At 56.4% G+C, this 25,663-nt stretch overlaps 4 protein-coding genes across 4 annotated transcripts; all 4 read left to right on the top strand.

The window, feature by feature from the left end:
* Nucleotides 1-3,872: 3,872 nt before the first annotated feature.
* Nucleotides 3,873-4,829, top strand: LOC127380172 (olfactory receptor 51E2-like). The gene has a single exon (XM_051608772.1). The coding sequence runs from the start codon at nt 3,873-3,875 to the stop codon at nt 4,827-4,829; it is 957 nt and encodes a 318-aa protein (XP_051464732.1).
* A 3,004-nt stretch (nt 4,830-7,833) lies between these two features.
* On the top strand, nt 7,834-8,778 carry LOC127394264 (olfactory receptor 52R1-like). The gene has a single exon (XM_051640108.1). It carries the CDS (start codon nt 7,834-7,836, stop codon nt 8,776-8,778), a length of 945 nt encoding a protein of 314 aa, XP_051496068.1.
* Nucleotides 8,779-15,896: 7,118 nt separating this feature from the next.
* On the top strand, nt 15,897-16,844 carry LOC127394212 (olfactory receptor 52I2-like). Its single transcript, XM_051640064.1, has one exon. The coding sequence runs from the start codon at nt 15,897-15,899 to the stop codon at nt 16,842-16,844; it is 948 nt and encodes a 315-aa protein (XP_051496024.1).
* A 3,808-nt stretch (nt 16,845-20,652) lies between these two features.
* On the top strand, nt 20,653-21,612 carry LOC127394205 (olfactory receptor 52K2-like). Its single transcript, XM_051640053.1, has one exon. It carries the CDS (start codon nt 20,653-20,655, stop codon nt 21,610-21,612), a length of 960 nt encoding a protein of 319 aa, XP_051496013.1.
* Nucleotides 21,613-25,663: the final 4,051 nt, after the last annotated feature.

The raw sequence follows: 25,663 nt of genomic DNA, 5'->3' as shown, positions 1-25,663 counted from the left end.
CCTTAAAGGGGGGCTGCCAAGAAGATGGAGACTCCCTGTTGACAAGGAGTCCCATGGAAAAGACAAGGGGTCCTGGGCACAAGTTGCTCCTGGGGAGATTCCCATTGGACACAAGTGGTAAATGTTTCCCCATCAGGACAGTCCAATATTGGAATCGTATCACAAAAGGAAGTGGTGGATTCCCCCACACTGGGCAGTTTGAAGCCTCAGCCTGACATGGTGCTGAGCCACCTCATGTCAACTGGAGTCGTGCCCAGAAAGGCTGGACCAGATGATCCCTGAGGTTCCTTCCAACCTGGCATTCCATGATCCCAAGATTCCATGACTGCACACCAGAGCTGGACCGTTCCTGCCTGCTGCTCCCTGCAGACTGACCAGGGTGGGTGTCTTTGCCTGCTCTGATCTACACGTCTCTGTGCCTGGAACAGAGAGAAAGGGGCAGTGAGGGAACACAGAACCACGAGGTGGTTTTGGGTTGGAAGGGACCTCACAGATCACCCAGCTCCAGCTCCCTGCATGAGCAGGGGCACACACACAGCTGTGAAATAGCAGGGGAAGGGAAGTTTCCCGAGGGGAGCATTCCCAGGCCACGGTTTGTTCTGTGTCCTGCTAATGATGATTTTGATGAGGATCCCCAGGGGACCTGGCAGAGGCTGAAATGCTGTTGAGCAGCCCAGCCCAGCCCAGGAATTCCTGCCTGAGCTCAGCAGCTCCTGGGGTGCAGGTCCCAGCTGCACGGGGGCAGCAGAGATGGGAGCTCTTGGCTCGAAAGGCCTGAGGTCCCGCCGGGCCCTGGGAGCCACTCATGATCAGAGGGAAGATTAAGACCAGGGCACACAGAGAGCAGGCAGCAGGAGAGCCTGGAGAAGGGCTGTGCTGGAGAGCTGCTCAGCGGGCAGGAGCTTTGCCCAGCGCTGCTCCCGGCCGGGAGAATCCCGGAGGGCTCCCTGGATGTCCGTGCGTCCTGGCTGCAGCCACCCTCCCAAACAGCAGGAGCCCGTGTCCCAGCAGGCAGGTGGTTGAGGGGACATCCAGGCAGCAGGGGAGTCGTGGGCACATTGCTTGGCACTGCTGGGGAGCTGGTGCCCTCACCCCAGCTCCATCTGCCTCCACATCTGCTTCCCAGCCGGAGGGTGCGGAGCTCCCAGGATCTGGGAACATCTCCCAGGTACGACCTGAGGAATGTGTGCTCAGCCCTCTGGGGCTGCCTCGGGAAGGGGAAACCTGGCTGCAGCTTGACTCTGTGAGAGAAAGAGGAGAGAGATGAAGCAGTGGGGGCTGTGAATTGCTGCTCTGCGGTGCCCTGAGCTCTGGGCTCGGTGCCGTGGGATCCTTACAGCACTTCCCCATGGATCTGTTCCCTGTGAGGCACAGGGAAGAGCAGGGTGAGACGTGTCAGAGGCACCTCTTGGGGAGGAGGAGAGGAGGGTGGGAAGGAGAGGGGAAGGGGGGGAATGGGAGATGGAGAGAGGGGGAGAGGGGAAGAAGGAGAAAGAAAAGAAGAAAGGTGAGGAGAAGCGTGAGGAGGAGGAGGAGGAGAAGGGCAAGGAGAAGGAGAAGGAGAAGGAGAAGGAGAAAGAAAGAAGGAGAAGGAGGAGAAAGAGGAAGGAGAAGGAGAAGAGGAAGGAGAAGGAGAAGAGGAAGGAGAAGGAGAAGGAGAAGGAGAAGGAGAAGGAGAAGGAGAAGGAGAAAGAAAGAAGGAGAAGGAGGAGAAAGAAGAAGGAGAAGGAGGAGAAAGAGGAAGGAGAAGGAGAAGGAGAAGGAGAAGGAGAAGGAGATCTGGTGCTTCTCGGCCACATCTACATCTATCCTCTCTCTTTTTCTTGACCAGGTTGGCTTTGCTCCAGCCCAGTGGACATTATTCCTACCTGGTGCTGCTTCCCAGTGCCTGCCTGGGCACTGCCTGGGGCAGGGGTACCTGGCAGCAGCCAGGGATGTCCCAGGAGGACAGGACGGGATCAGTGGTGAGGATGGTGGTGGGATGAGGCTCCAGCCACGTCCTGCTCACTTCAGTACAGGCTCAGCTTGTGTGGCACCAAATGCAGCAGAGTCCTGCCTGGCTCAGCCAGGCCCCGGGCAGCTTGATAAAACAGCAGCAGAGCTGCAAGATTTTCTGCTCACAAGTGACACCAAACAGCCTGGAAAAAAAAACAACCAACAAAACCCCAAAACAACCCCCCCACACTTAGATCAGACCATCAGTTCAGATGAATTTTAATTTCTGTTCAAAAATGCTTTGGATCTGAGTGATGTGCTGTGGGTTTGACTTTTCTTCTCTTTTCCCTCTGAAGGAACCTTTTGGCTTGATGCATCCTCTGTGGTTTTATGGTGGGATGGTCAGAGGGCTCTTGAGGGTGCAGATAAATCTATCTATCTATCTATCTATCTATCTATCTATCTATCTATCTATCTATCTATCTATCTATCTATCTATATCTACGTCTACGTCTACGTCTATGTCTATATCTATATCTATATAATTTATATCTATATCTATATCTATACCTATATCCACACACATCTCTCTCATGGCCACATTGCAGCAGGGAGCAGTGGAGAGATGGATTCAGGTGGTGAAGACTGTCCTACTGCTTGTTCCATCCTGGGAAGTTGGTCTCAGACCAGTTTTGGCTCCATGGGACGAGTCTGCTCAAATGTTTATGGGCATTCACTGAGATCAGCTGCTGTGGCTGCTGCTCCTGCTCCCCTGCCTTGGGTGGTTTTACTGTCTGAACATCCTCAGCTCTGGTTAAACGCAGCTACTGGGGCTTGCTGGTGGGAGGGCCACCCTAGGCAGACAAATCCACATTTATTGGTGTTATGAAATCCATGGATCCAGTCTCCATCTCCACAGAATGCAAGGCCAACACTGTGCCTGCTCTTCACCCCACCAGCAACCCACAGCGATCAGCCAAGCCTGAAAATGTTGCTGCATTTCCCCAGGAGCTAAAGAGGAACTGCAGAGCACCCAGGGCTCTGGGGTGTGTGTCTGGCTCCGACAGCCACGTTCCCTGCAAAGAAATGACCAGGGGGGCAGATCTCTGACCATGAGCCTCACACCCACGGCTCCTGGGGGCTGCAGGGAAGCTGCCTCAGGCGCTTGTTGGCAGCTCCTGGAGCTCTTTGTCCACTCACCCTGCAGCCCAATGGAAGAGGTTTGCTGGAAACTTCCCCACTGGAAGAGCTTCCAGGCAACTTGATGGTGACCAGCCCAGCTGCTCTGCCTGGAAACTGGGGTAAAAACTGAGCATGAGGCTCATTTGCTACAGATTTGAGACAGAAAAACCCCGCGTCAGGGAAATAAATCAGGATTGCTATTTGAGGAGCAGGGCTTGGCACAGATGGGCAGTAAAACCCCACACATTTTCACAACCAAATGTTAATTTTAGCTCTGGGGAGACCCCCTGCAGGGCTGGGAAGAGGGGAGCTGGAGCTGAGATGTGAGGGAGAAATTCTGGGCTGTGAGGGTGGGGAGAGCCTGGCCCAGGTTGCCCAGGGAAGCTGTGGCTGCCCCATCCCTGGCAGTGTTGAAGGGCAGGTTGGATGGGGCTTGGAGCAGCCTGGGCTGCTGGGAGGTGTCCCTGCCCATGCAGGGGTGGCACTGGGTGGGCTTTGAGGTCCCTTCCCACTTAAACTAGTCTGTGACATGATATGATAAGATATGATATGATATGATTATGACATGATATGACATGACATGACATGACATGACATGACATGACATGATATGATATGATATGATATGATATGACATGACATGACATGATATGATATGACATGGTATGGTATGATATGACAGACAAAGGTGTCTCTTTGTGTTGCAGCAGCAGATGCCCCGTGGTCTGGCATGACTGCTCTTCCCTCCAGGTGCCATGCCCTCCCCCAACAGCTCTGACCTCAGCCCACCCTCCTTCATCCTGGCCAGCCTCCCGGGGCTGGAGAGCACCCATTTCTGGATGCCCATCCTGCTGTGCTTCATCTACATCCTGGCGGTCACCGGCAACTGCGCCGTGCTCTTGGTGGTGAAGGTGGAGCCCAGCCTGCACGCCCCCATGTACTTCTTCCTCTGCATGCTGGCTGCCATCGACCTGGCCTTGTCCACCTCCACCGTGCCACGTGTGCTCTCCTTCTACTGGTTCAACACCAGGGAGATCAGCTTCAGCGCCTGCCTGGCCCAGATGTTCTTCATCCACGCCCTCTCGGCCATCGAGTCCACTGTCCTGCTGGCCATGGCCGTGGACAGGTACGTGGCCATCTGCCACCCCCTGAGACACCCTGCCATCCTCACCAACGCTGCCACCGCCAAGATCGGGCTGGTGGCCACGGCCAGGGGGGTTCTCTTCTTCCTGCCCCTGCCCTTGTTCCTCCTGCCCCTTCCCTTCTGCAGCTCCCGGGCGCTGTCACACTCCTTCTGCCTGCACCAGGACGTGATGAACCTGGCCTGTGCCAACACCACCCCCAGCATGGTGTATGGCCTGGCTGCCATCCTGCTGGTCATGGGGCTGGACGCCCTCCTCATCTGCCTCTCCTACCTCCTCATCCTCAAGGCTGTCCTGGGGCTGCCAGCCTGGAAGGAGAGGCTCAAGGTGTTCAGCACCTGTGTTGCCCACATCTGCGTGGTCCTGGTCTTCTACGTGCCCCTGATCGGGCTGTCTGTGGTGCACAGGTTTGGGAAGGACCTGGCTCCAGTGGTCCATGTCACCATGGGGCACGTCTACATCCTGGTGCCTGCTGTGCTCAACCCCATCATCTACGGGGTGAGGACCAAACAGATACAGAGGAGGATCCTGAATTTAATTCATCTAAACAACAACAGGACTGCCCAGTGACCTGCCCTGGTGTCCTCCCACCGGCTCATCTTGTTTCACACTGAGAGGCTCTGGTGCAGGACTGTCCTCTGCTTCATGGCACCTGGCATCTGGCAGGAGGCTCCCAAGTGCTGCCACGAGGACTTGTGAGCTCCTTCCAGGAGTGTTTACCCTCCCCCAACTCAGAGAGAATCTACTACAACGATCCAAATCCAACCCCAACCCAGCTGGTAGAGCCACGGGAAGGAGAAGTGGCTCAGGAACCTGCCAGAGATGTCTGGGCATCACAGACATCGTCCCCATCTCACCCAGAACCGCGGCAGAGCTGGGTGAAAGCTGCAGTGGCCTGTGCAGGATTGAGCTGGTTCATTCCACTCTGGCACCTTCACTTGCTCATAACGTCTGAGCAAAACTTCTGCCACAAACTCGGGCTGTAGCAAAGTTCTAAGCACAATGACCCCAGGAAGTGACTGCAGAGAGGCAGGAATGCACCTCAGAAGAAGCCCCTCCAGCTCCCTGGGCTTGCTCTGACCTGTTGGGTGTCTCAGCCTCCTTGTAGCAGGTGCTCTGGGAAAATTGCAGACCCAGAGTTGTTGGCAGTCACTGTGAAAATAATTTAAGTTAATAGTAATAATTATATTAAAAAATGATGACATTTCAAGAGAAAAAATAAACATCATAAAAAATTAAACATCAGTCCCTTCCAACCTGGTATTCTGGGATTCTATTATTTTAGCTCATGACACAGCAGTGCAGCCCTGGTCGTAGAATCATAGAATCTCAGACTAATGGCTCACCTAAATCTCCCCTCTGCCAGCTGGAAACCCTTCCCCCTGCTCCCATCCCTCCCTGCCCTTGTCCCAAGCCCCTCCGCAGCTTTCCTGGAGCCCCTTCAGGCCCTGGAAGGTGCTCTCAGGTCTCCCCTCAGCCTCCTTTGCTCCAGGATCAACACCCCCAGCTCCCTCAGCTGCTCCTCACAAGTTCTCCAGCCCCTTCTCCTTCTGCTCCAGCCCCTTCCCCAGCTCCCTTGCCCTTCTCTGGACACGCTCCAGCCCCTCCATGTCCTTCTTGTCCTGAGGGGCCAGAACTGCCCCCAGGACTCCAGGTGCCCCCTCCCCAGTGCCCAGCACAGGGGCACGATCCCTGCCCTGCTCCTGCTGCCCACACTCCAGCCAAGCCAAGGGTGAGATGTAGCAGAGAAAGGACAATTTGCTGTTGTTTGGAAACTGCTTTGTAACTCGCGCCGCTGCCGTTGGACTTAGTGAGTTAATCTTGAACTGCCCCACAGCTCTGAAACCTCCTCCAAACAAACACACAACTTGAGAACAGACACAGCCCTGGGCAATGTGTCCAAGATGTCATCAGCACCCAGGGGGTTAAACCTCCTCAATTTGTCCCTCTCTAATTGCACCTGAAGCGCAGGGGAAGGCAGAGCTCCCTGCTGGGATTTGTCCCTCAGACAATAAATCAACATCTCCCAGTCCCAGGGTCCCTGCATGGAAACCTGCAGGAGGCTGGTGAGTACCCAGGGCTGGGGCAGCAATTCCTGGCTCTCTGCTGAGACCTTTGGTGCCATCAGCCCCGGGCAGCAAGTGAGGAGCAGCCCCCAGTGAGTGGAGCTGGGAACTCTGATCCTTGTCCCCCTCTGCTCCGTGGGAGAAGGAAGTTTCAGGGGCAGAGGCAGCTGGCAGGACAGAGGTGGGGAGAAGAAAGATCAGTCATGTCCCTTCCTGGGATGTTTAGCAGCCACCTGGCAAAAAAGGAAAGACAAGCCAGGCAATCTCTGCCACCGTGAAGGTGACCCCAGGCCACAGGGATCTGTCAGGTTTCTGCCAGCCCAGCTCCAGCTGGTGACTGGTGCCCGTGCTGGGCTGGGCTGGGGGGCTGGAGCTGTGGGACCTGGCTCCTGGAGCTGGCCTGGCTGGCACCAGCTCCTGGGGAGGAAAAGCCCAGGCAGTCTCTTCTGGGAAGATGCTGCCATCTCCTCTGTCCTTCTGCTCCCCACAGATCTCCAGAACGGGTGAGGTCAACTCCAGGAAGGTTTCTGAGGAGCCTTATCAGGTCAGGAACTTTATAGAATCATAAAGCCATTTGAGATGGAGGGGACCTCAAAGCCCACCCAGTGCCACCCCTGCATGGGCAGGGCCACCTCCCAGCAGCCCAGGCTGCTCCAAGCCCCATCCAACCTGCCCTTCAACACTGCCAGGGATGGGGCAGCCACAGCTTCCCTGGGCAACCTGGGCCAGGCTCTCCCCACCCTCACAGCCCAGAATTTCTCCCTCACATCTCAGCTCCAGCTCCCTCTGCCAGCTGGAAACCCTTCCCCCTGCTCCCAGCCCTCCCTGCCCTTGGCCCAAGCCCCTCCCCAGCTTTCCTGGAGCCCCTTCAGGCCCTGGAAGGTGCTCTCAGGTCTCCCTGGAGCCTTCTCTTCTCCAGGCTCAACACCCCAACTCTCCCAGCCTGGCTCCAGAGCAGAGCTGCTCCAGCCCTCCCAGCATCTCCGGGGCCTCCTCTGCACTCACAGACTCACAAACTGGTTTGGGTTGGAAGGGACCTTCAAGATCACATTGGCCTAATCTGTGCTGGGATCCTTCTTCCAGGCTCCAGGGACAGAAGCTGAGCTGAGCCATGTGCAGGGGCTGAGGGAGCTGCAGTCTTTTTTTGGGGAAAGAAAGGACGTCCCTGCAGAACTTCCTTTGGGAAGGAGGTTCACTTCAGACCAGCCTTCACCTGGTCTCCTGGGCTGGACACCCTCTGGACACTGGAGAGTCTCAGGTGGTCACCTCGGTCAGGGCTCCCGTTCAGCTCAGCCCAGGAGTGAAGTGTCTGCAGGACTGCTCCAGGACCACAGAGCACTTCCAGTGGGAGCGAGCAGCACACCTGCTTCAGAAGTGCCCTCCTGAGCCAGTGCCTGCAGCTGCCCCAGCTCTGGACCAGACCTCCTGCCAGTCCCCTTTGCCACTGCCCCGATCACACCCAGGTGCTTCTCTCCAGGGCAGCGCAGGCAGGAGACAAGAAGAGCTTCATGCCTCCCAACTCCACCACCTTCTCCCACCCTCCCTATTTCCTCCTCGTGGGCATCCCCGGGCTGGAGAAGGAGCAGTTCTGGGTCGCCTTCCCCTTCTGCATCATGTACACCATCGCTGTGCTGGGGAACATCACCCTTCTCCTGGTCATACGGGCAGAGAGGAGCCTGCACCAGCCCATGTACCTCTTCCTGGCCATGCTGGCCTTCACTGACCTGGTGCTCTCGACGTCCACGCTTCCCAAGATGCTGGGCATCTTCTGGCTGGGCCACAGGGAGATCGGCTTCCTCCCCTGCCTGGCGCAGGTGTTCTTCATCCACACCTTCACCTCGGTGGAGTCGGGCGTGCTGATGGCCATGGCCCTGGATCGCTGCCTGGCCGTCTGCCGCCCGCTGCGGCACGCCAGCCTCCTCCCCGCGCCCGTGGTGCTGGCCCTGGGGGGCCTGGTGCTGCTTCGGGGGGTCCTGCTGGTCGCCCCCGTCTGCTTCCTTCTGCACAGGCTGCCCTTCTGCCAGCACCAGCTCATCCCCCACGCCTACTGCGAGCACATGGCCGTGGCCAGGCTGGCGTGCGGGGACACCGGGGCCAACGCGGCTTACGGGCTCTTTGTGGCCCTCGCGGTGGCAGGGACTGACCTGGCCCTGATCTCTGTGTCCTACACCATGATCCTGCGGGTGGTTCTGAGCCTGCCATCCTCAGGGGCACGGCTGAAAGCCTTCAGCACTTGTGCATCCCACCTCTGCCTCGTCCTGGCCTTCTATGTCCCTGCCCTCTTCACCTGCTTCACCCACCGCTTTGGGCAGAACATCCCTCCCCACGTCCATATAATCGTGGCCAGTCTCTACCTGCTGGCACCCCCCATGCTGAACCCCATTGTTTACGGGCTGAGAACCAAGGAGATCTGGCACAGGGTGGTCCTTCTCTTCCGGCGGAAGGGAACCTGACCCACAGGTACGTGCCTCCCACCTGCTCCTAATTCACTGATGATGCTGGTTAATTTAACAAGAGTTATCACAGAGTCCCAGACTGGTTTGGGTGGGAAGGGACCTTAATGCCCACCCATGGGCAGGGACACCTCCCAGCAGCCCAGGCTGCTCCAAGCTCCATCCAACCTGCCCTTCAGCACTGCCAGGGATGGGGCAGCCATGGACCCATGGGCAGTGGGTCTCACAGATTTGCCTCAACCTTCCCTCCCCAGCAGGGTAAATTCATGGCTCCCCAGCTGCTCTTTGTAGCCCTCAGCCCCTGTCATCCCACAGGGACACGTCGCCCCCGATTGCTGCTTTCAGCCTCTGCTTTAGCAAACCCTGTGCAGGTCGTGGTGACCTCCCCTCACCCCTCACTTCCCTCTGAGTCACCTCCTCCATCCACCAGCTTAACACGGGAAAATGAAGCCCAGGGCTCTGCGATGTTTGCAGATTTCTCTGGGCTTGTTTGATTTTCCACCCCTCACACTCAGAGCCGAGTCTGCTGCCTTGGCCACAGGACTTCTTTTCCTTTCTGCATGTTCTGGGCCCCCCTCCCATTGAATCATTTACCTGATGTACCAAGTCAGGCAGTAAAAATGTCAATGTTTGTCTGTACAAGAGCTTCTGCAGGCTGGCCCAAGGATCTCCTGAGTGTTGCTGATGGCAACACAGGAAATTGGTTGACACCACTTCACTTTACCCAAGGTTTTTATGATGGTTTCAATCAAAGACACTATTTTCCTGCTGAAACAGCTCAGCTGGCCTGGCCCCTGGATGAGCTGCAGTTGTACAGGTTCAGAAGTGCCCCATAAAGGTTGATCTGCTCTGCTCCCTGGGGAAGACCACGCTGGAGCAGGATTTTCTGCCTCTATAACTTCTTCCAAGCTCTGGATTGAGGTCACCCCTGTTGTCCATGAGGTGGTGAAGGTAAATCAGACCAGCCTCGGGGTGGCTAACAGAGCTGGAGGCTGTGGTGCTTTGACAGAAGATTGATCTCTGTTTGTAACCACAGAGTGACAGTTTTCCCCAGAGGAGAAAAAGATGGAACCTCAATAGACCTGAGAGGGTCTGGGAGGGCTTTTACCCACATCTGCAGCAGGGTGCTTCCCCCAGGGCACTCACACAGCACCAGAGCCAGCCAAGGCTTCTGGAAGTTGCCCAGAAGTCCTGCACAGAAATACCTGACAGAAGCCACATCAGGGCTTCACCACCTCTTGTAGAACTCCAGACTGGTTTGGGTGGGAAGGGACCTTAAATCCCACCCAGTGCCACCCCTGCATGGGCAGGGCCACCTCCCAGCAGCCCAGGCTGCTCCAAGCCCCATCCAACCTGCCCTTCAACACTGCCAGGGATGGGGCAGCCACAGCTTCCCTGGGCAACCTGGGCCAGGCTCTCCCCACCCTCACAGCCCAGAATTTCTTCCTAACACCGGATTTTTTGCAGCTCTTTTTCTGGATTTTGTTTTTCTTTGTTGTTGTTGTTGGTTCTGTTTTGCTGTTTGTTGTGTGTTTCTTAATTATTTCTTCTTTATTATTAAACTGTCTTTACCCCAACCCAGAAGTCCTTGCACTTTTCTGGTCCTCTCCCCCATCCTGCTGCGTGGGGCTCAGCTGCCTGCTGGGGTCAAACCAGGACAGCCACAGATGCCACCACCCTGCAGGGACCTGCAGCAGGAACCTGCCTGCTGGGCTGTGGGATTAAAGGTTCAACTCCACAAACTCAAAGGAGCAGAGCAACACAACAAGGGAACCCCAATGTCCTCCTCAGAGCCAGCAGAGCCCCCAGCCCAGAAGCTCCCCTGTCTGTCCCAGGAGGATGTTCAGCCCCTGGTCAGGGGTGAGACCTCCAAGTTTGGTCAGTGGCTGTGGGTGTCCCTCCTGCCAAAGCTGGTGGGGTGGGGAGAGGAACAGTGTGGGATGCCAGGAAGAGCAGATTGGGACTGTGCAGCACTCGTGATGGGATGTCCTGGGGAGGAACCAAATGCTGGAAATCATCAAATCATAGTTGGTTTTTGGTGGAAAAGACCTCTAAGATCACCCAGTCCAACCCTTCCCCCAGCCCTGCCCAGGCCACCCCTGCCCCGTGTCCCTCAGCACCATCTCCAGGGCTTGGAAACCCCTCCAGGGATGGGGACTCCCCCCTGCCCTGGGCAGCCTGGGCCAGGCCCTGACAACCCTTGCCAGGAAGGAATTGTTCCCCAGATCCAACCTCAGCCTCCCCTGGCACAACTTGAGGCCGTTCCCTCTGGTCCTGTCGCTTGTTCCTGGGGAGCAGAGCCCAACCCCCCTGGCTCCAACCTCCTCTCAGGAGCTGCAGAGCCAGCAGGTCTCCCCTCAGCCTCCTTTGCTCCAGGCTGGACACCCCCAGCTCCCCCAGCTGCTCCTCACAAGTTCTCCAGCCCCTTCTCCTTGAGCTCCAGCCCCTTCCCCAGCTCCCTTGCCCTTCTCTGGACACGCTCCAGCCCCTCCATGTCCTTCTTGTCCTGAGGGCCCAGAACTGCCCCCAGGACTCCAGGTGCCCCCTCCCCAGTGCCCAGCACAGGGGCACGATCCCTGCCCTGCTCCTGCTGCCCACCCTGTGGTGGCACAGCCAGGATGCTGGTGGCCTCCTTGGCCACCTGGGCACTCTCTGGCTCATAATGGGGAGGTTTAGGATTGGGGCAAAACAACTGGGGACACCAGGGTTGAGAGGATGAAAGGGTCTGGTTACATGTAAACAGGCTGTTGGTCCACATGGGCTCTGTCCATGCCCTCTGCCTGGTCAGGACAGCCTGTCCAGATCCCATCGAGTTCCCTTTCAAACAACCACAGAATCATGGGATGGTTCAGGTTGGAAAGGATCTTCAAAGGTCACCTCTAGTCCAAGCCCTGCAGGGAGCAGGGACAACTTCAACTAGAGATCAGGTTCCTCAGAGCCCCATCCAGCCTGGCCTGCAGTGTTTCCAGGGATGGGGCATCTCCCACCTCTCTGGGCAACCTGGGCCAGTGTCCGTAAACACCTTCTTCCTAATATGTCATCTCAGTCTCCCCTCTTTCCACTTACAACCATGACCCCTCGTCCTACTGCTACAGACCCTGCTAAAGATTTTGTCTCCATCTTCCTTACAGGCCCCTTTAAGTGCTGAAAGGCCACGAAAAGGTCTCCCTGGAGCCTCCTCTTCTCCAGGCTGAACACCCCAGCTCAATTTCCAGCATCCCTGGGGAAGGGTCTCCTGATCTTTGTGCCTGAGTGAGCACAGAGGGCTGAGCACCAGCTGCTGCAGTGGGGACCACTGAGCACAGGGGCCATGAGCCCAGGGTTGGAGACAGCGTGGTGCACCCATGTGGGGCTGGGAACATCCATCAGTGTCCAATCACCAGGAAAACATCCAGCAGGAACAGCCGGAGGGTGGGCTGAGGTTTGGGAGCTGGGTCCCAGCAAGGCTGGAAGTCCTGGGCTGGATGCTGGAGATACCAGATGGTTTGGTTGCTACAGGAAGGGCCAGGGAGGTCCAAGCCACACATGGCAGAGACCATGACCCAGGAATCTCCTGGGTGCAAAAGCAATAAACACACTGACCTGTGTGACCTGACAGGCCCCAAAAGTGTGTGAGAAACATGGGGCACCTTCCTTGGGAAGAGGGTCTTGCTTCGGGTGATCACATCAACCAGAGAAGGGAACTCCAAGCCAAACAGCCCAAATATAAGAGTTCCTTCCTGAAAAGCCTCCTCCCTGCCTGCAGTCTGTGTCCCTGCTCCACCACAGGGCCTGGCCACTGGAGACATTCCCTCTGCTCCACAGGACGTGGTGCCATTTTGTGTGTCTGCAGGGGAGAAATCAGGACATTTTTGCCACCCCATGTGCAGCGACCCATGCAGGGGGCAGGGGCAGGTGAACTTCTGGCTGGTTTAGGTTTGTTCAGGTGTGGAGAAGACACGGGTCCCTGGAGGGAGGAGAGGCCAAGGAGAAAATATGGGCAAGACCATGACAGTGGAGATAATGTTGAGTCCACGTGGAGCTGAGTGATGGGTGGTAGAAACGCCTTGTCCTGAACATGGAATCATGGAATAGTTTGGGTTGGAAGGGATGTTAAAGCCCACCCAGTGCCACCCCTGCATGGGCAGGGACACCTCCCAGCAGCCCAGGCTGCTCCAAGCCCCATCCAACCTGCCCTTCAACACTGCCAGGGATGGGGCAGCCACAGCTTCATCCACACCAAGTGGAGCTGCTGATGTTGCACCAGGGAGGAGAACTTGAGCTGGCTGGCAGGAAAACAAAGGACAAACTCCACTTTGGAATCACGTTCCTCTTGCACTGCTCTTCTGCTCACACAAAGGTTCTCATCTACATTCCCCTTTAGCTTTGTTTTGTGGGTTTTTTTAATAAGCTGAAAAATTAGGGAATGTTACAGATTTATTCCCTAATGAAGTGGCATCCTGGCAATGATCCTGAAAGGCAGGTCTTGCACCCTATGGAAGCTTCCCAGCACCTGTGGCTTCCCTATCCATGGTCAGCAGGCATCACTCCTCACCTCCACAGCGTGTGATGGAGCCAGGGCTCAGGACCTGAGGTGAGATCCCACCTCCCTGGGGCAGTTCTTGCACAAACTCCTTTCAGGGACACATCATAAATTGCTGTTCTGTGTGGAGAGAATGGAAACCCAGAATTTCCAAAGCATCTCTTCAGCCTGGAGAAGAGAAGGCTCCAGGGAGACCTGAGAGCACCTTCCAGTGCCTGAAGGGGCTCCAGAAAAGCTGGGGAGGGGCTTTTCATCCGAGAAGATGGTGACAGGACAAGGGGTGATGGTTTTAAACTGAGAGAGGGGAGATTGAGGTTAGATATTAGGAAGAAATTCTTCACTCTCAGGGTGGTGAGGAGCTGGGATGGGCTGCCCAGGGAGGTTGTTGATGCCCCAGCACTTTTAAGGCCAGGCTGGATGAGATTTTGTGCAGCCTGGGCTGGTGGTTCCCTGCTCATGGAAGGGGTTTGGAACTGGGTGATCTTTAGGGTCCCTTCCAACCTTCATGATTCTGTGATTAATGATTCTATCTCCAGGGGATTTTTCTACACTTCAGGATAAACTCTTAGTTTACATTTTGTGCGTTGGCCTCGTGGGGTCTGGGCAGGCTCTGGAGACCATCGTGCCCCCGAGTACCCAAGGGGGGGACATGATGAGGAAGAGCTGATGAAAGGAGCTGAAGCAGGTTTGAAACTTCCCACCTTCTCACGGGACAGGGAAGCCAACCTCCAAGTCCCCACCTGCTGCCCCTCAGGAGGCTTTGGGAGGGTGGATTGATGCCTCAGAGCTGCTGCACAAAGAGGCAGGCAGAGATGAGCCACTGCAGCCCTCCAGGTGAGACACATCCCTGGGCTGATCCTCCTCTGCAGACCGGGATCCGAAGCCTTTCCTCGGGCAATTAAAAAGCCACTAACAAGGAATTTCCATCCTGTTCCAGCCTCCAGAGTGTCCTGGTTTGCAGACATTCAGGCCAGAAGGTAAGTGCTTCTGTCCTGGCTGGTCTCTTCAGCCAGCAGCTCCTGCATCAACCCCACAACCTGGGGCTCCACTTCAAGTGGAGGGTTCAAAGCTGGCAGAGCTCTGCTCTTCATTTTAGAAGTTGTCTTTCCTCGTGTCCCCCCCACATCTTCTTCATTTATCATAGAATCATTACGGTTGGAAAGGACCTTAAAGATCATCAAGTTTCAACCAATTGCTGCTCTGAACTTGTCCAGCTCCTCCTTCTCATTCTTACCACACAAAGCACTGTCTGATTTAGCCACAAGATTAGACATTTAATGAGTCTGATGGCAAATTCTAACCCCCATGACTCTGTGTGGGGCTGTGCACGGGTGACTTCTGCTCCAGCTTGTCCCTAGCTCGGGTATCCTCAGCCACAAGCCACCCCACAGCTTGCTGCTTGCTCAGAAGGTGGCACTTCAGGACATGGTGTTGTGTTGATGGTTGGACTTGATGATGATCTTAAAGGCCTTTTACCAACCTTAATGAGTCTGTGATTCTAAGAAGCTGCTGGTGGATGATGGTCCAGGCTGATCATCATTTCTCTTACCAAACAGGGACCTGGTGTGGTCACCACCCACCTGTTCTGTGCAGCTGTGTGGGGAGAAGGAGCAGAAGCAGCAGCAGAGTTTTATCACAAATGAACGTGTAGATCATAGAATCCCAGACTGGTTTGGGTGGGAAGAGACCTTAAAGCTCAACCAGTCCCACCAGCCCAGGCTGCTCCAAGCCCCATCCAACCTGCCCTTCAACACTGCCAGGGATGGGGCAGCCACAGCTTCCCTGGGCAACCTGGGCCAGGCTCTCCCCACCCTCACAGCCCAGAATTTCTCCCTCACATCTCAGCTCCAGCTCCCTCTGCCAGCTGGAAACCCTTCCCCCTGCTCCCATCCTGCCCACCATCCTCACATTCTTCTTGTCTCTCCAGGATTGTTTAATGGAGCTTCTGTGCTACCTTCAAGCTTCTCCCACCAGAATAAAACCTCAGAAATGACTCTTTTCCTCTGACCACCACCTAGTTTTGCAGGCTTCCCTCAGGGCTCAGTGACAGAATGAAGGCAGAGCAGGAAAAAGGCATTTTATGTGGCCATATTTAATCTCCCCGAGAACTGAGACCACTTTTTACCCTACAAACATGGAGGAACTTCCCATGTCGAGCCCTTTGCAGGGACACCAGGACTGCTCAGGCAGCAGCTCTGTCTGGGGGACACTGGGTGCTGAGCTGACCCTTTTCTCTCTCCTCCTGCAGCCCGTTTCAAGATGCCAGCTGAGCAGTGATGAGCAACCAACCCAGAAACCAGCCTTTCACAGGCACAGAACTGGGTAGGAGTCCTTGGGTTACCCCTGGTGGCACAACTTGCATCATGAACTTCCCCACCTCACAGGAGCTTCCCAGCCCCTTTCATCCAGCCTTTCTGACCCGTTCCCCCCAGCCACGTGATGCTGCAGCATTCCCACCTCACTCCATGTCAGAACCACGTGGATTCCTGCTCTGACTCTTCCACTGAGGCAGAGTCCCCACCTTAGCCCCCTGGACGTCTCAGGGCTCAAATCTGGGCCCCCCCTTTTGCTCAGCACAAAAGCCAGGTTCTCCAGCATGGCTTCTGATCCCTTCGCCCACCCCAGCAGCCAGTCCTCCTCTTTCACCCTGGTGGGTGTCCCCAGACTGGAAGCTTTCTCCACCTGCCTGGGCATCCTGTTCTGCTTGGCCTATATCATCTCCCTGGTGGGCAATGGTGTCGTCTTGCTTGTCCTTGGGCTGGACACCTCCCTGCGTCTCCCCGTCCACGGCTTCCTGGCCATGCTGGCCGGCATCGACCTGGTGATGGTGACATCCGTCGTCCCCAAGATGCTGGGCATCTTCTGGCTGAACTCTACGGAGATTGGCTACACGTCCTGTTTTGTTCAGATGTTCCTTGTCCACTCCACAACGTCCGAGGAGTCAGGGGTGCTCCTGGCCATGGCCGTCGACCGCTACGTTGCCATTTGCCACCCCCTCAGGTACCAAGCCATCCTGGATCGCCAAACGGTTGCCCAAATAGGCCTGGCCATCCTGGCGAGAGGTCTCCTGTTCATGGCCCCCTTGACAGGGATGGTCACCAGCCTCCCCTACTGCCGCTCCCACCTGGTTCCCCACTCCTACTGCGAGCACGTGGCCGTGGCCAAGCTGGCCTGTGCAGACCCCAGACCCGTCGGGCTCTACAGCGTGGCCGGGTCCTCTCTGATCGTGGGGATGGACTTGGCTTTCATCTCCGTGTCCTACGGGATGATCCTCAAGACTGCCCTGAGGAAGAAATCCTGCTGGAAGGCCCTCAGCACCTGCGGGTGCCACCTCTGTGTCCTGCTGCTCTACTACGTCCCCGGGATGGTCTCCATCTATGTGCAGCAGTTTGGCAGCAGCCTGTCCCTGCAGGCACAGGTCCTGCTGGCTGACCTCTACCTGGCCCTCCCCACCATGCTCAACCCCATCATTTACAGCATGAGGACCAGGCAGATCCGCCGGGCCGTGCTCAGAGTGTTCCGTTCCAGGAAGGTTCACACCTGATGCAGCAGCCACTGCTTTTCCAGGTGTTCTCCTCTAGGCAGAGGTGGCACCAAGTTCATTCCCCTTCCGTGCACACGGTGAGCAGGAGCAGGGAGAGGACTCATCGGCTTAAATGACCACATGAGACCCTACTCTGTGACAAGAACTATTTGGGACTGGCATCGTTAGCAGGGTCCCATCTCCCTTCCTTCTTTCCAGGTGATACAGAGAAGTGAGCAGCCACCTCAGAGTTCTGAGATGCTCTCGATGTCATCAACATCCCTGTCATGATTTAAACCAACATTTCAGGGCTCCATAAATAAACAAATTCTATTCCAGGGGGGGAAATTTCTACTGTGTCACCTTCTTTAGTCCTTGCTGGACAGTCAGGGCCAACAACAGGAGACTTTCACACATTGCAGGTGCCCTACCACAGAGGTTCTCCTCTCTGGGCCTCCCTTGCACAAAAGGTCACGGAGCACAGAGCAGCTTTTCTGGGATTCTGGGTGATGGTGGAAATGGAACATCCTCAGACCTGAGCTCTTCAGAGCACTGTGTCCATCAGACCATTCACACCAGCTGGGTGAGGAAGCTGGGCAAGTGGGGAGATGCACCAATGGCTTTTATCACTGGGTCCAGGTGTTCACACCTTGTAGTGGTGGAAATAAACACTGAATCTGCTCAGGGATACTGACCAGTCCTGTGTCTGCTTCTTGTCATGACCACAAGTCCTTGAACAGCTGAACCTTGCATGACTTGGAGGCCTGAAGGACATCAGGCCATAGTTCTGAGCAGCCTGAGGCAACCCAGACTTCTCTGAGCTGTCTCTGAACCAGCCAGCTGTGTCCCACCAGGACTCACAGGCTCAGTCTGGAGGTTGCAGCACCCAACCATGCTGAGACTTCCCCAGGAGCAACAGTCTTCCTGTTCTGGAAGCTAGAATCCAGCTGGGAATGACTCAGAGAGGTCAGGTCCTCCAGCAATGACAGGTTTTACCTAGACTCTGCAGGCACAAGGACCTGACCTGAGGCTCTACAGAGCATCAGCAGATGGAGAGTCCAGCTCTGCCCTGGGAGCAGCAGATCAGCTCCTGCTCCTCAGAAAGGGGGGATCTCTGAGGGGTGCTCTGCACCTGCTCTGCAGGGACGCTCCTTCTGGGGTCAGCATGGTCCTCCTGGGCTTGGGCTGGAGTCTTCTGGGACCCAGTAACATCTACAGCACAAAGGGTCAATGTTTTGGGGCAAAAAGCAGTAGGTTGGTGAGCAGTTCTGGGGCCAGCAACACCAGAAGGACACGGAGCTGTTGGAGAGAGGCCAGAGGAGGCCCCGGAGATGCTGGGAGGGCTGGAGCAGCTCTGCTCTGGAGCCAGGCTGGGAGAGTTGGGGTGTTCAGCCTGGAGAAGAGAAGGCTCCAGGGACACCTGAGAGCACCTTCCAGGGCCTGAAGGGGCTCCAGGAAAGCTGGGGAGGGGCTTGGGACAAGGGCAGGGAGGGCTGGGAGCAGGGGGAAGGGTTTCCAGCTGGCAGAGGGAGCTGGAGCTGAGATGTGAGGGAGAAATTCTGGGCTGTGAGGGTGGGGAGAGCCTGGCCCAGGTTGCCCAGGGAAGCTGTGGCTGCCCCATCCCTGGCAGTGTTGAAGGGCAGGTTGGATGGGGCTTGGAGCAGCCTGGGCTGCTGGGAGGTGTCCCTGCCCATGCAGGGGTTGCACTGGGTGGGCTTTGAGGTCCCTCCAACCCAAACCATCCCATGGTTCTCTCTCCCAGCACCTGCCACTTGTAAAACCTAATTAGATGTGAGCAAGAACGGAGCTGGGGCTGCAGCTGTGACCATCCAGCCCCTTGGCTGAGGTTGCCAGGGAAGATGCCTGGAGAGGACTCCTGCTCTTGGGAATCCCCACCCAGGAGGAGACTCCCAGTGGCGTCACCTGGGATGATTTATGCAGAGCCCTGCAGCTCTGCTCCCAGCACAGGAAACTTCTCCCTTCTCATCCCGAGGGTCCCCAAGGGTGGCAGATTCAGCCAGGAGAGCAAGGTGGGTGGCTGTACAGGAGGGCAGGGCAGGGAGCCTGCTCCAGGGGTCCCAGGGTGGGAGGCTGGTGGGACTTCAGCATCCCACCCCTGCACGTCCCCGCCGTGAGTCCAGCAGGAAACAGCCAATTGCTGGAAACCCTTAATTTTTTAAATTTATCTTTAAGTTGTGTTTTAAGATGTGAAAGCTCCTCACGAAACCCACCCGCAGAGCCCGGGCTGCAGGTCTCAGAATCCTGATTTCTGGAAGTATTGGGTTTTTTAGGTAAAAGTGGGACTTGAGTTTCAAACAGTCACCAAGGAAATGCCAAACCTTGCAAGCAGAGCCCGGAGCTGGTGGCTGCCCCAGGGTCAGCTTGCTTCTCTTTGTATAAATTCAGCAATAATTGGGGAAATGCACATTTTTCTCCAAACCAAACTGAATTCTCAGCCCCGGGGGGTTGTTCCCCTGCTTGCCAGGCAGGAGTCTGGACAGAAGCCAGGGGCACGTGGCCGGGGCTCCTCAGCGACAGGCAGAATTGGGGCAAATAGGCTGGATTTTGGCACAGGTGGTGCAGCTCGCTCGGGACGGGCTGGAGGGTGGGAGAGGCAGGACCCAGGATCCCACCCAAACCCCCAGTCCAGGATCCCCACCCAAACGGGGGACGTGGCAGCATTTTGGGGAAGTGGCCTGAATGGATGGGGCAGTTTGTAGGGGAGGAACAAGTGCCCCAGGAGGACACTCGGGACCAGCCTCCACAGTCTGGAGCTGGAGCTTTGCCTTTGGAGGTGGTTGAAAGCCTTGGAGATGTGGAGCTGAGGGACATGGTTCAGCACCAGACACCAGAGAGTTGGGCTAATGGTTGTACTGGGTGATCTTAAAGGTCTTTTCCAACTACAACAATTCTATGATTCTATTTGTGGAGAAGGTGCTGGAGCAGCTCTGCTATGAGGACAGGCTGGGAGAGTTGGGGTGTTGAACCTGGAGAAGAGAAGGCTCCAGGGAGACCTGAGAGCACCTTCCAGGGCCTGAAGGGGCTCCAGGAAAGCTGGGGAGGGGCTTGGGACAAGGGCAGGGAGGGCTGGGAGCAGGGGGAAGGGTTTCCAGCTGGCAGAGGGAGCTGGAGCTGAGATGTGAGGGAGAAATTCTGGGCTGTGAGGGTGGGGAGAGCCTGGCCCAGGTTGCCCAGGGAAGCTGTGGCTGCCCCATCCCTGGCAGTGTTGAAGGGCAGGTTGGATGGGGCTTGGAGCAGCCTGGGCTGCTGGGAGGTGGCCCTGCCCATGCAGGGGGGGCACTGGATGATCTTTAAGTTCCCTTCCAACCTTCACTATTCTGTGATTCTATGATTCTATCATGGAGTCCAACCCTTCCCCCAGCCCTGCCAAGGCCACCCCTGCCCCATGTCCCTCAGCACCATCTCCAGGGCTTGGAAACCCCTCCAGGGATGGGGACTCCCCCCCTGCCCTGGGCAGCCCATTCCAGGACCATGGTCCAGCCTTAGACACACCCCGAAAGCCAGAGGTAGATCAGAGGGGCTGGAAGGGGAGGCAGGAGAGAAGGTGGCCCCATGTGCAACAGGACAGCCAGGACCCTCCGGGGATGTGTCCTCTGGGAAGCACTGGCCACAGCTTCAGCTCACAAGCCTGACTGAAGACAAACAGGTTCTGAAGTTTTTTCCCTGAGTAAACAAACCAGAACTGTGAGATGTCTGGACACTGCAGGGGTTTTATCACCAAGGAGGTGGCAGCAGAATCCCCAGTTCTCCATCTCTGTTACAGGAAACTAAAACTGGGAGGAAAGATTCACCTTGGCCCACCTGTGCCATGTCCACCACCAACCAGTCCAACACCAACTCCTTGTCTTTTCTCCTGATGGGCATCCCTGGCCTGGAGGCTCTCCACAGATGGATTGCCATCCCCTTCTGCTTCATGTACCTGATGACCTTGCTGGGGAACAGCCTGGTCCTCCTGACCGTGCGGCTGGACCAGAACCTCCATCAGCCCATGTACTATTTCATTTCCATGTTGTCCATCATCGACCTGATCTTCTCCACTGCTGTCGTTCCCAAGATGCTGGGTGTGTTCTGGTTGGATTCAAGAGAGATTGGCTTTGAGGCCTGCTTCGTCCAGATGTTCTTCATCCACACCTTCACTGCAGTGGAGTCAGGGGTGCTGCTGGCCATGTCCTTCGACAGGTATGTAGCCATTTGCAACCCCCTGAGATACAGCACCATCCTAACAAGCTCAAGGACCATCCAGATAGGACTGATGTCACTGGCCAGGGGAGCTGGTGTCATGACACCTTTGATGTGCCTCCTGACCAGCTTGCCCTACTGCACCAGCAGGGTCATCCCTCACTCCTACTGCGAGCACATGGCCCTGGTGGAGCTGGCCTGTGCTGACCCCTCTGCCAGCGACCTCTACAGCCTCATTGTGGCAACCCTGCTGGTGGGGACAGACTCTGTCTTCATCACCTTCTCCTACGGCATGATCCTCAGGTCTGTGATGAGGCTGCCATCCCAAGAGGCTCGTCTCAAGGCCCTCAGGACCTGCGGGTCCCACATTTCCATCATCCTGATGTTTTACATAGGTGGGCTCCTCTCCATGTACCTGCAGATGTTCTCCTTTGGCTTGGCTCCTCACATCCAGGTCTTGGTGGCTGATTTCTACCTGACGGTCCCTCCCATGCTCAACCCCCTCATTTATGGTGTGCAGATGAAGCAGATCCAGGAAGGGATCTTCAAACTCTTGGGGCTTGGCAGGACTCAGGATCTCACCAGCTGATAAAGACAGGTCGGGTACTGAGAGAGGGAGGCACCACCAGAAAATAACTCATCCCATCCTAGAACATGAGTGAAGTGCCATGAATGAACCCCCAGGAATGTCCAGCTCTCCCCAGTGACCTGAAAGGAAACCTAGGCCAGATGCCTCCTGCTGTCAGGGCAATGGTTTATTGCCATGGAACCAATGGGCCCACCCTGAGGGGTGCTGGGCAGTGCTCTCTTTGGCCAATGCTCTCCTGCTTTCCAAGGTGCCACCAGCCAGTGCTGCAGGAACCAGCTCGGAGGAGGAGCTGAGGATGTGGACAGAGCTCTGAGGAGAAGCAATTGCTGCTGCCTGCCCTGAGCTCAGAAAACCACCAGGAAACCTCCAGTGAAACTGGTTCCTGTTCCTGACATAACCTGGGGTTAGAGGTGCCAGGAATGACCCCAGATCACTCAAAAAAAAAAAAAAAAAAAAAGAGTGACTTCATTAATTTGGGAAGATTTGTCACTTTGGAGGGAGGGTGGTCAGCTCGGGAGGGAAGGAATAAGGAAACGTTGCCTGCAAAATGTGATGGATCCACCCACCCCTCTTCCCTCCTTCCTGCCAAACCTCTGGCAGAAACCAGCAGGGTCCCACTGACCCACATCAGCTGGAAAAACTCGAAGATTGTCAGAGAAGTTCTCAAGTTGGAAGGGACCCATCAGGATCATCGAGCCCAAGTCCCTGCTCCTCACAGGACAACCTCAACCTGCACCACGGGACTGAGCGTCCTCCAGAGGCTCCTTGATCTCTGACCAGCTGCTGTTTGGTGTGTGTGTAACTTGGGCACTCATCTTGGCCATCAAAGCTTAGGTTAGATGTGTCTTAGAAACAGCAGGAAGGTCTCCAGCACTTGAACAGGTTGCTTGGGAAGGAGGTGATCCACCATGGAGAACCTTGGACTTGGGGAGGAGGGGGATCCACCATGGAGAATCTTAGTCAAGCATCTTGCCTGCCCTGCTGCAGGGCAGGAGATAGAGCCAGGTGACCTCCCCAGGCTTCCTGCCCTCTGCCTCAATAACATCTACAGCATGTTTGGTTTTGGCTTTTACCACCAAATAAAATAAAGTTCAAATCTCAGCAGCTCAGTTCCAACAGAAGGCACAGGTGAGCTCTCAGCCTCCCAGCTCCCACCCACAGAAACACTCAGGCCATGTAAGCACTGGCAGAACTTTACCCCAACCGTGTGCATCCAAGTGTCTCACACTGGGGAGCCCAGCACTGGACCCAGCACTCCAGGTGTGGCCTCTCCAGTGTTGAGCAGAGGGAAGAATCATCCCCCTCAACCTGCTGGCCTCACTCCTTCTGCTGTAGCCCAGGACACCCTTGGCCACCTGTGCTTGTGGTCAAACTGGTGGCCAGCAGGACCTTCTCTGCCCAGCTGCTTTCCAGCCTGGGCTTGTTCCTCCCCAGGGGCAGGACTTACTGGTTGAACTTGAGGAGGTTCCTGCTGGCCCATTTCTCCAGACCACCCAGGTCCAGCACACCCACTGGGGTCCCAGTTTCTCCTCCGTGCACTTCATAAGCACAAGCATGGAAAGGCTGCTCCTGGTTGAGCAGGTGTCCTACCAGCTGTGGTCAGGATATGTCCCCCAGTATCCATGATCTTAGTGCAAGGGGTGCCCAAGGGATGGGCTGAATCCATCCCAAGTGCAGGTCCAGGCCAGGACCCATCCTGCCAGCACCAGTGAACCCAGCCAAGGCCACCCCAACCAGGGCTGCCATAGCAGGGATCTGGGGGTGTCCACGTCCCTGGAGCTCAGCCCAGGAAACCAAACTGCTCCTGGTGATGTGATTTCTTCCTTGCTCATGGCCAGGGCAGCTCCTCCAGACCCAGGTTTGTCCACAAGAGCCCCAAGGAAAGAGGCTCTTTTCCTTGTTTACCTGTGAGGTGCCCATGAGGGCCACCAAGATGTTCCCCAAGCACGAGTAATGAGCCTCAGGACACTGGCAGGTAATATTCCATCTCTCCTTGGGGTGAAGAGTCCAAAATAAACAACAGCTTAACCCTGCGAGTGCTGGGCAGGGGTAGGTGTCCATGGGCTGAGCTCTTTGGAGATGGGGACATGTGGGCACCTGCCCTGGCAAAGGCTGGTGGGTTTGTGCAGCCATGCCCAGGTGGCTGCAGGACAAGGACACATGGTGACAGAACAAGGGGGGGGCAGTTTCAGGCTGGCAGAGAGAGCTGGAGCTGAGATGTGAGGGAGAAATTCTGGGCTGTGAGGGTGGGGAGAGCCTGGCCCAGGTTGCCCAGGGAAGCTGTGGCTGCCCCATCCCTGGCAGTGTTGAAGGGCAGGTTGGATGGGGCTTGGAGCAGCCTGGGCTGCTGGGAGGTGTCCCTGCCCATGCAGGGGTGGCACTGGGTGGGCTTTGAGGTCCCTCCCACCAAAACCATTCCATGGTTCTAGGATGACACAAAGGCTGGAGGAGTGTGTGAGGGGCCAAGAAGGCTCTTGATGCAAACAAATCAAAGGTTTGAGCCCAAGGTGCTCCTCAAAGGCCAGCACTGGGGCCCGGGTGAGCACAGCCCCAGCTCCCACCTGTCCTCCTGCCTGTTCACCTCCTGCCTGCACCAGGTCTTTCCACCAGATCCCATGTTCCAGGTCACTCCCAAAGTGGATGTCTACCTCAATGCCAGCAGCAGTTCCTTACACCCTCCTTGGGATCTGCAGCACAAAAGGTGCCTTTTGGAAACACCACCCGAGCTCCAGCTCCTGGCAGTGGGTGCTGGAGGTGCCACTGGAACAGACTTTCTCATTTTTCTCATTCACTGGCCTGGGCTGCCCAGGGACGTGGTGGAGGCACCATCTCTGGAAACACTGATGGTCAGGTTGGACGAGGCTCTGAGCAACCTGCTCTGGCTGAACAGCAGGTCCCTGCTCACTGCAGGGGGGTGGGACTCGATGACCTCTAAGGCCCCTTCCAACCCCAACCATTCTCTGTTTTGATTATCTTACCCTGGCATTTTTAGCCCCTAAAACCCTCCCAGCCCCGGGGCTGGATTTGGGGGAGGCTGGAGCTGCTCTTTACAGACCTCTGAGAAGTTTGGTCTCAGTGGCTGGTCTTCATGCCAAGCAGCTGCCCCAGGGACCCAGGGGACCTGCAGGAAATCAGAGCATGGGGCACTGGAGCAACCCCCTGGGCACCAGGGGAGGGTCTGGGGGGTCCCCATGGTTCACCCCAAGAGAGTCCCTGCCTGGGCACAGCTGGCAGCAGGGGACAGGGAGGCACAGCTGCCCAAACACCCCCCCCTGCAAAGGGACAGACCCCCAAGGGGACAGAGGGGTCCCAGTGCCACCAGTGCCACCCTGCAGGGCTGGTGGGGCCTGTTGAAAAGAAGTTAATTAGCTGGGGGCTGGGGGGGGTTTCTGGGAGGAGAAACCAGGGTCCTGTGGCTGGGTCTCTCCCCACAGTGTGGTGACCAAGGGGACACAGGGACAGCCACCCCCACCCCCCAGTGCCACCAGCCCTGCCTCTGGCCAAGAAAACAACGCAAAATCCTCAGTGAAGCATCATCAGTGACAAACCTGCTAATTGGCCCCTGGGCAGCAAGCCAGGACCCAGGGACACAGCAGCACAGCCACCAGCAATCAATCCTCCCCGTCAGCCCGTGCTGCAATTACCATCCAGCTCGTTAGCACTAATTGGGCTGCACCCGGGAAGGAAAAAAAACCAAAGTTCAGACGCTTTTGCCTTGGACTCGTTCAAAAGCACAGGGAAGAAAATCAGTCCCAGGGCCCCAAGACATCTCAGAGGGATGGTCCTGCCCAAAACCTCTGCCCAGGACATGGGGACAGTGCCCGAGTCACCTGCTGAGGCTGCTGACAGGTCCCCAAAGCTGCCCCAACACCAGGAGGTTGGACTTGATGATCTCCAGAGGTCCCTTCCAACCCTGACGACTCCTGTGACTCTATGATCAGCTCCAGCCTCATCAGGCCTTGGCTGAGCTGCTTCAAGGCCAGCAGAGCAACCAAGCTTTGGAGTGGCCCAGGGTGGGTTTGTGCAGGACTATGGAGGTGGCAGCAGGAGC

This window comes from Apus apus, chromosome 1, assembly GCF_020740795.1.
Source record: "Apus apus isolate bApuApu2 chromosome 1, bApuApu2.pri.cur, whole genome shotgun sequence".
In the NCBI taxonomy this organism is placed as follows: domain Eukaryota; kingdom Metazoa; phylum Chordata; class Aves; order Apodiformes; family Apodidae; genus Apus; species Apus apus.
The sequence above is the reverse complement of the archived record's forward strand: the minus strand, read 5'-3'. Positions and strand labels throughout refer to the sequence as shown.

Coding starts and splice junctions, on each gene's coding strand:
- LOC127380172 (XM_051608772.1), top strand. CDS start 3,873: ATGCCCTCCCCCAACAGCTCTGACCTCAGCCCACCCTCCTTCATCCTG.
- LOC127394264 (XM_051640108.1), top strand. CDS start 7,834: ATGCCTCCCAACTCCACCACCTTCTCCCACCCTCCCTATTTCCTCCTC.
- LOC127394212 (XM_051640064.1), top strand. CDS start 15,897: ATGGCTTCTGATCCCTTCGCCCACCCCAGCAGCCAGTCCTCCTCTTTC.
- LOC127394205 (XM_051640053.1), top strand. CDS start 20,653: ATGTCCACCACCAACCAGTCCAACACCAACTCCTTGTCTTTTCTCCTG.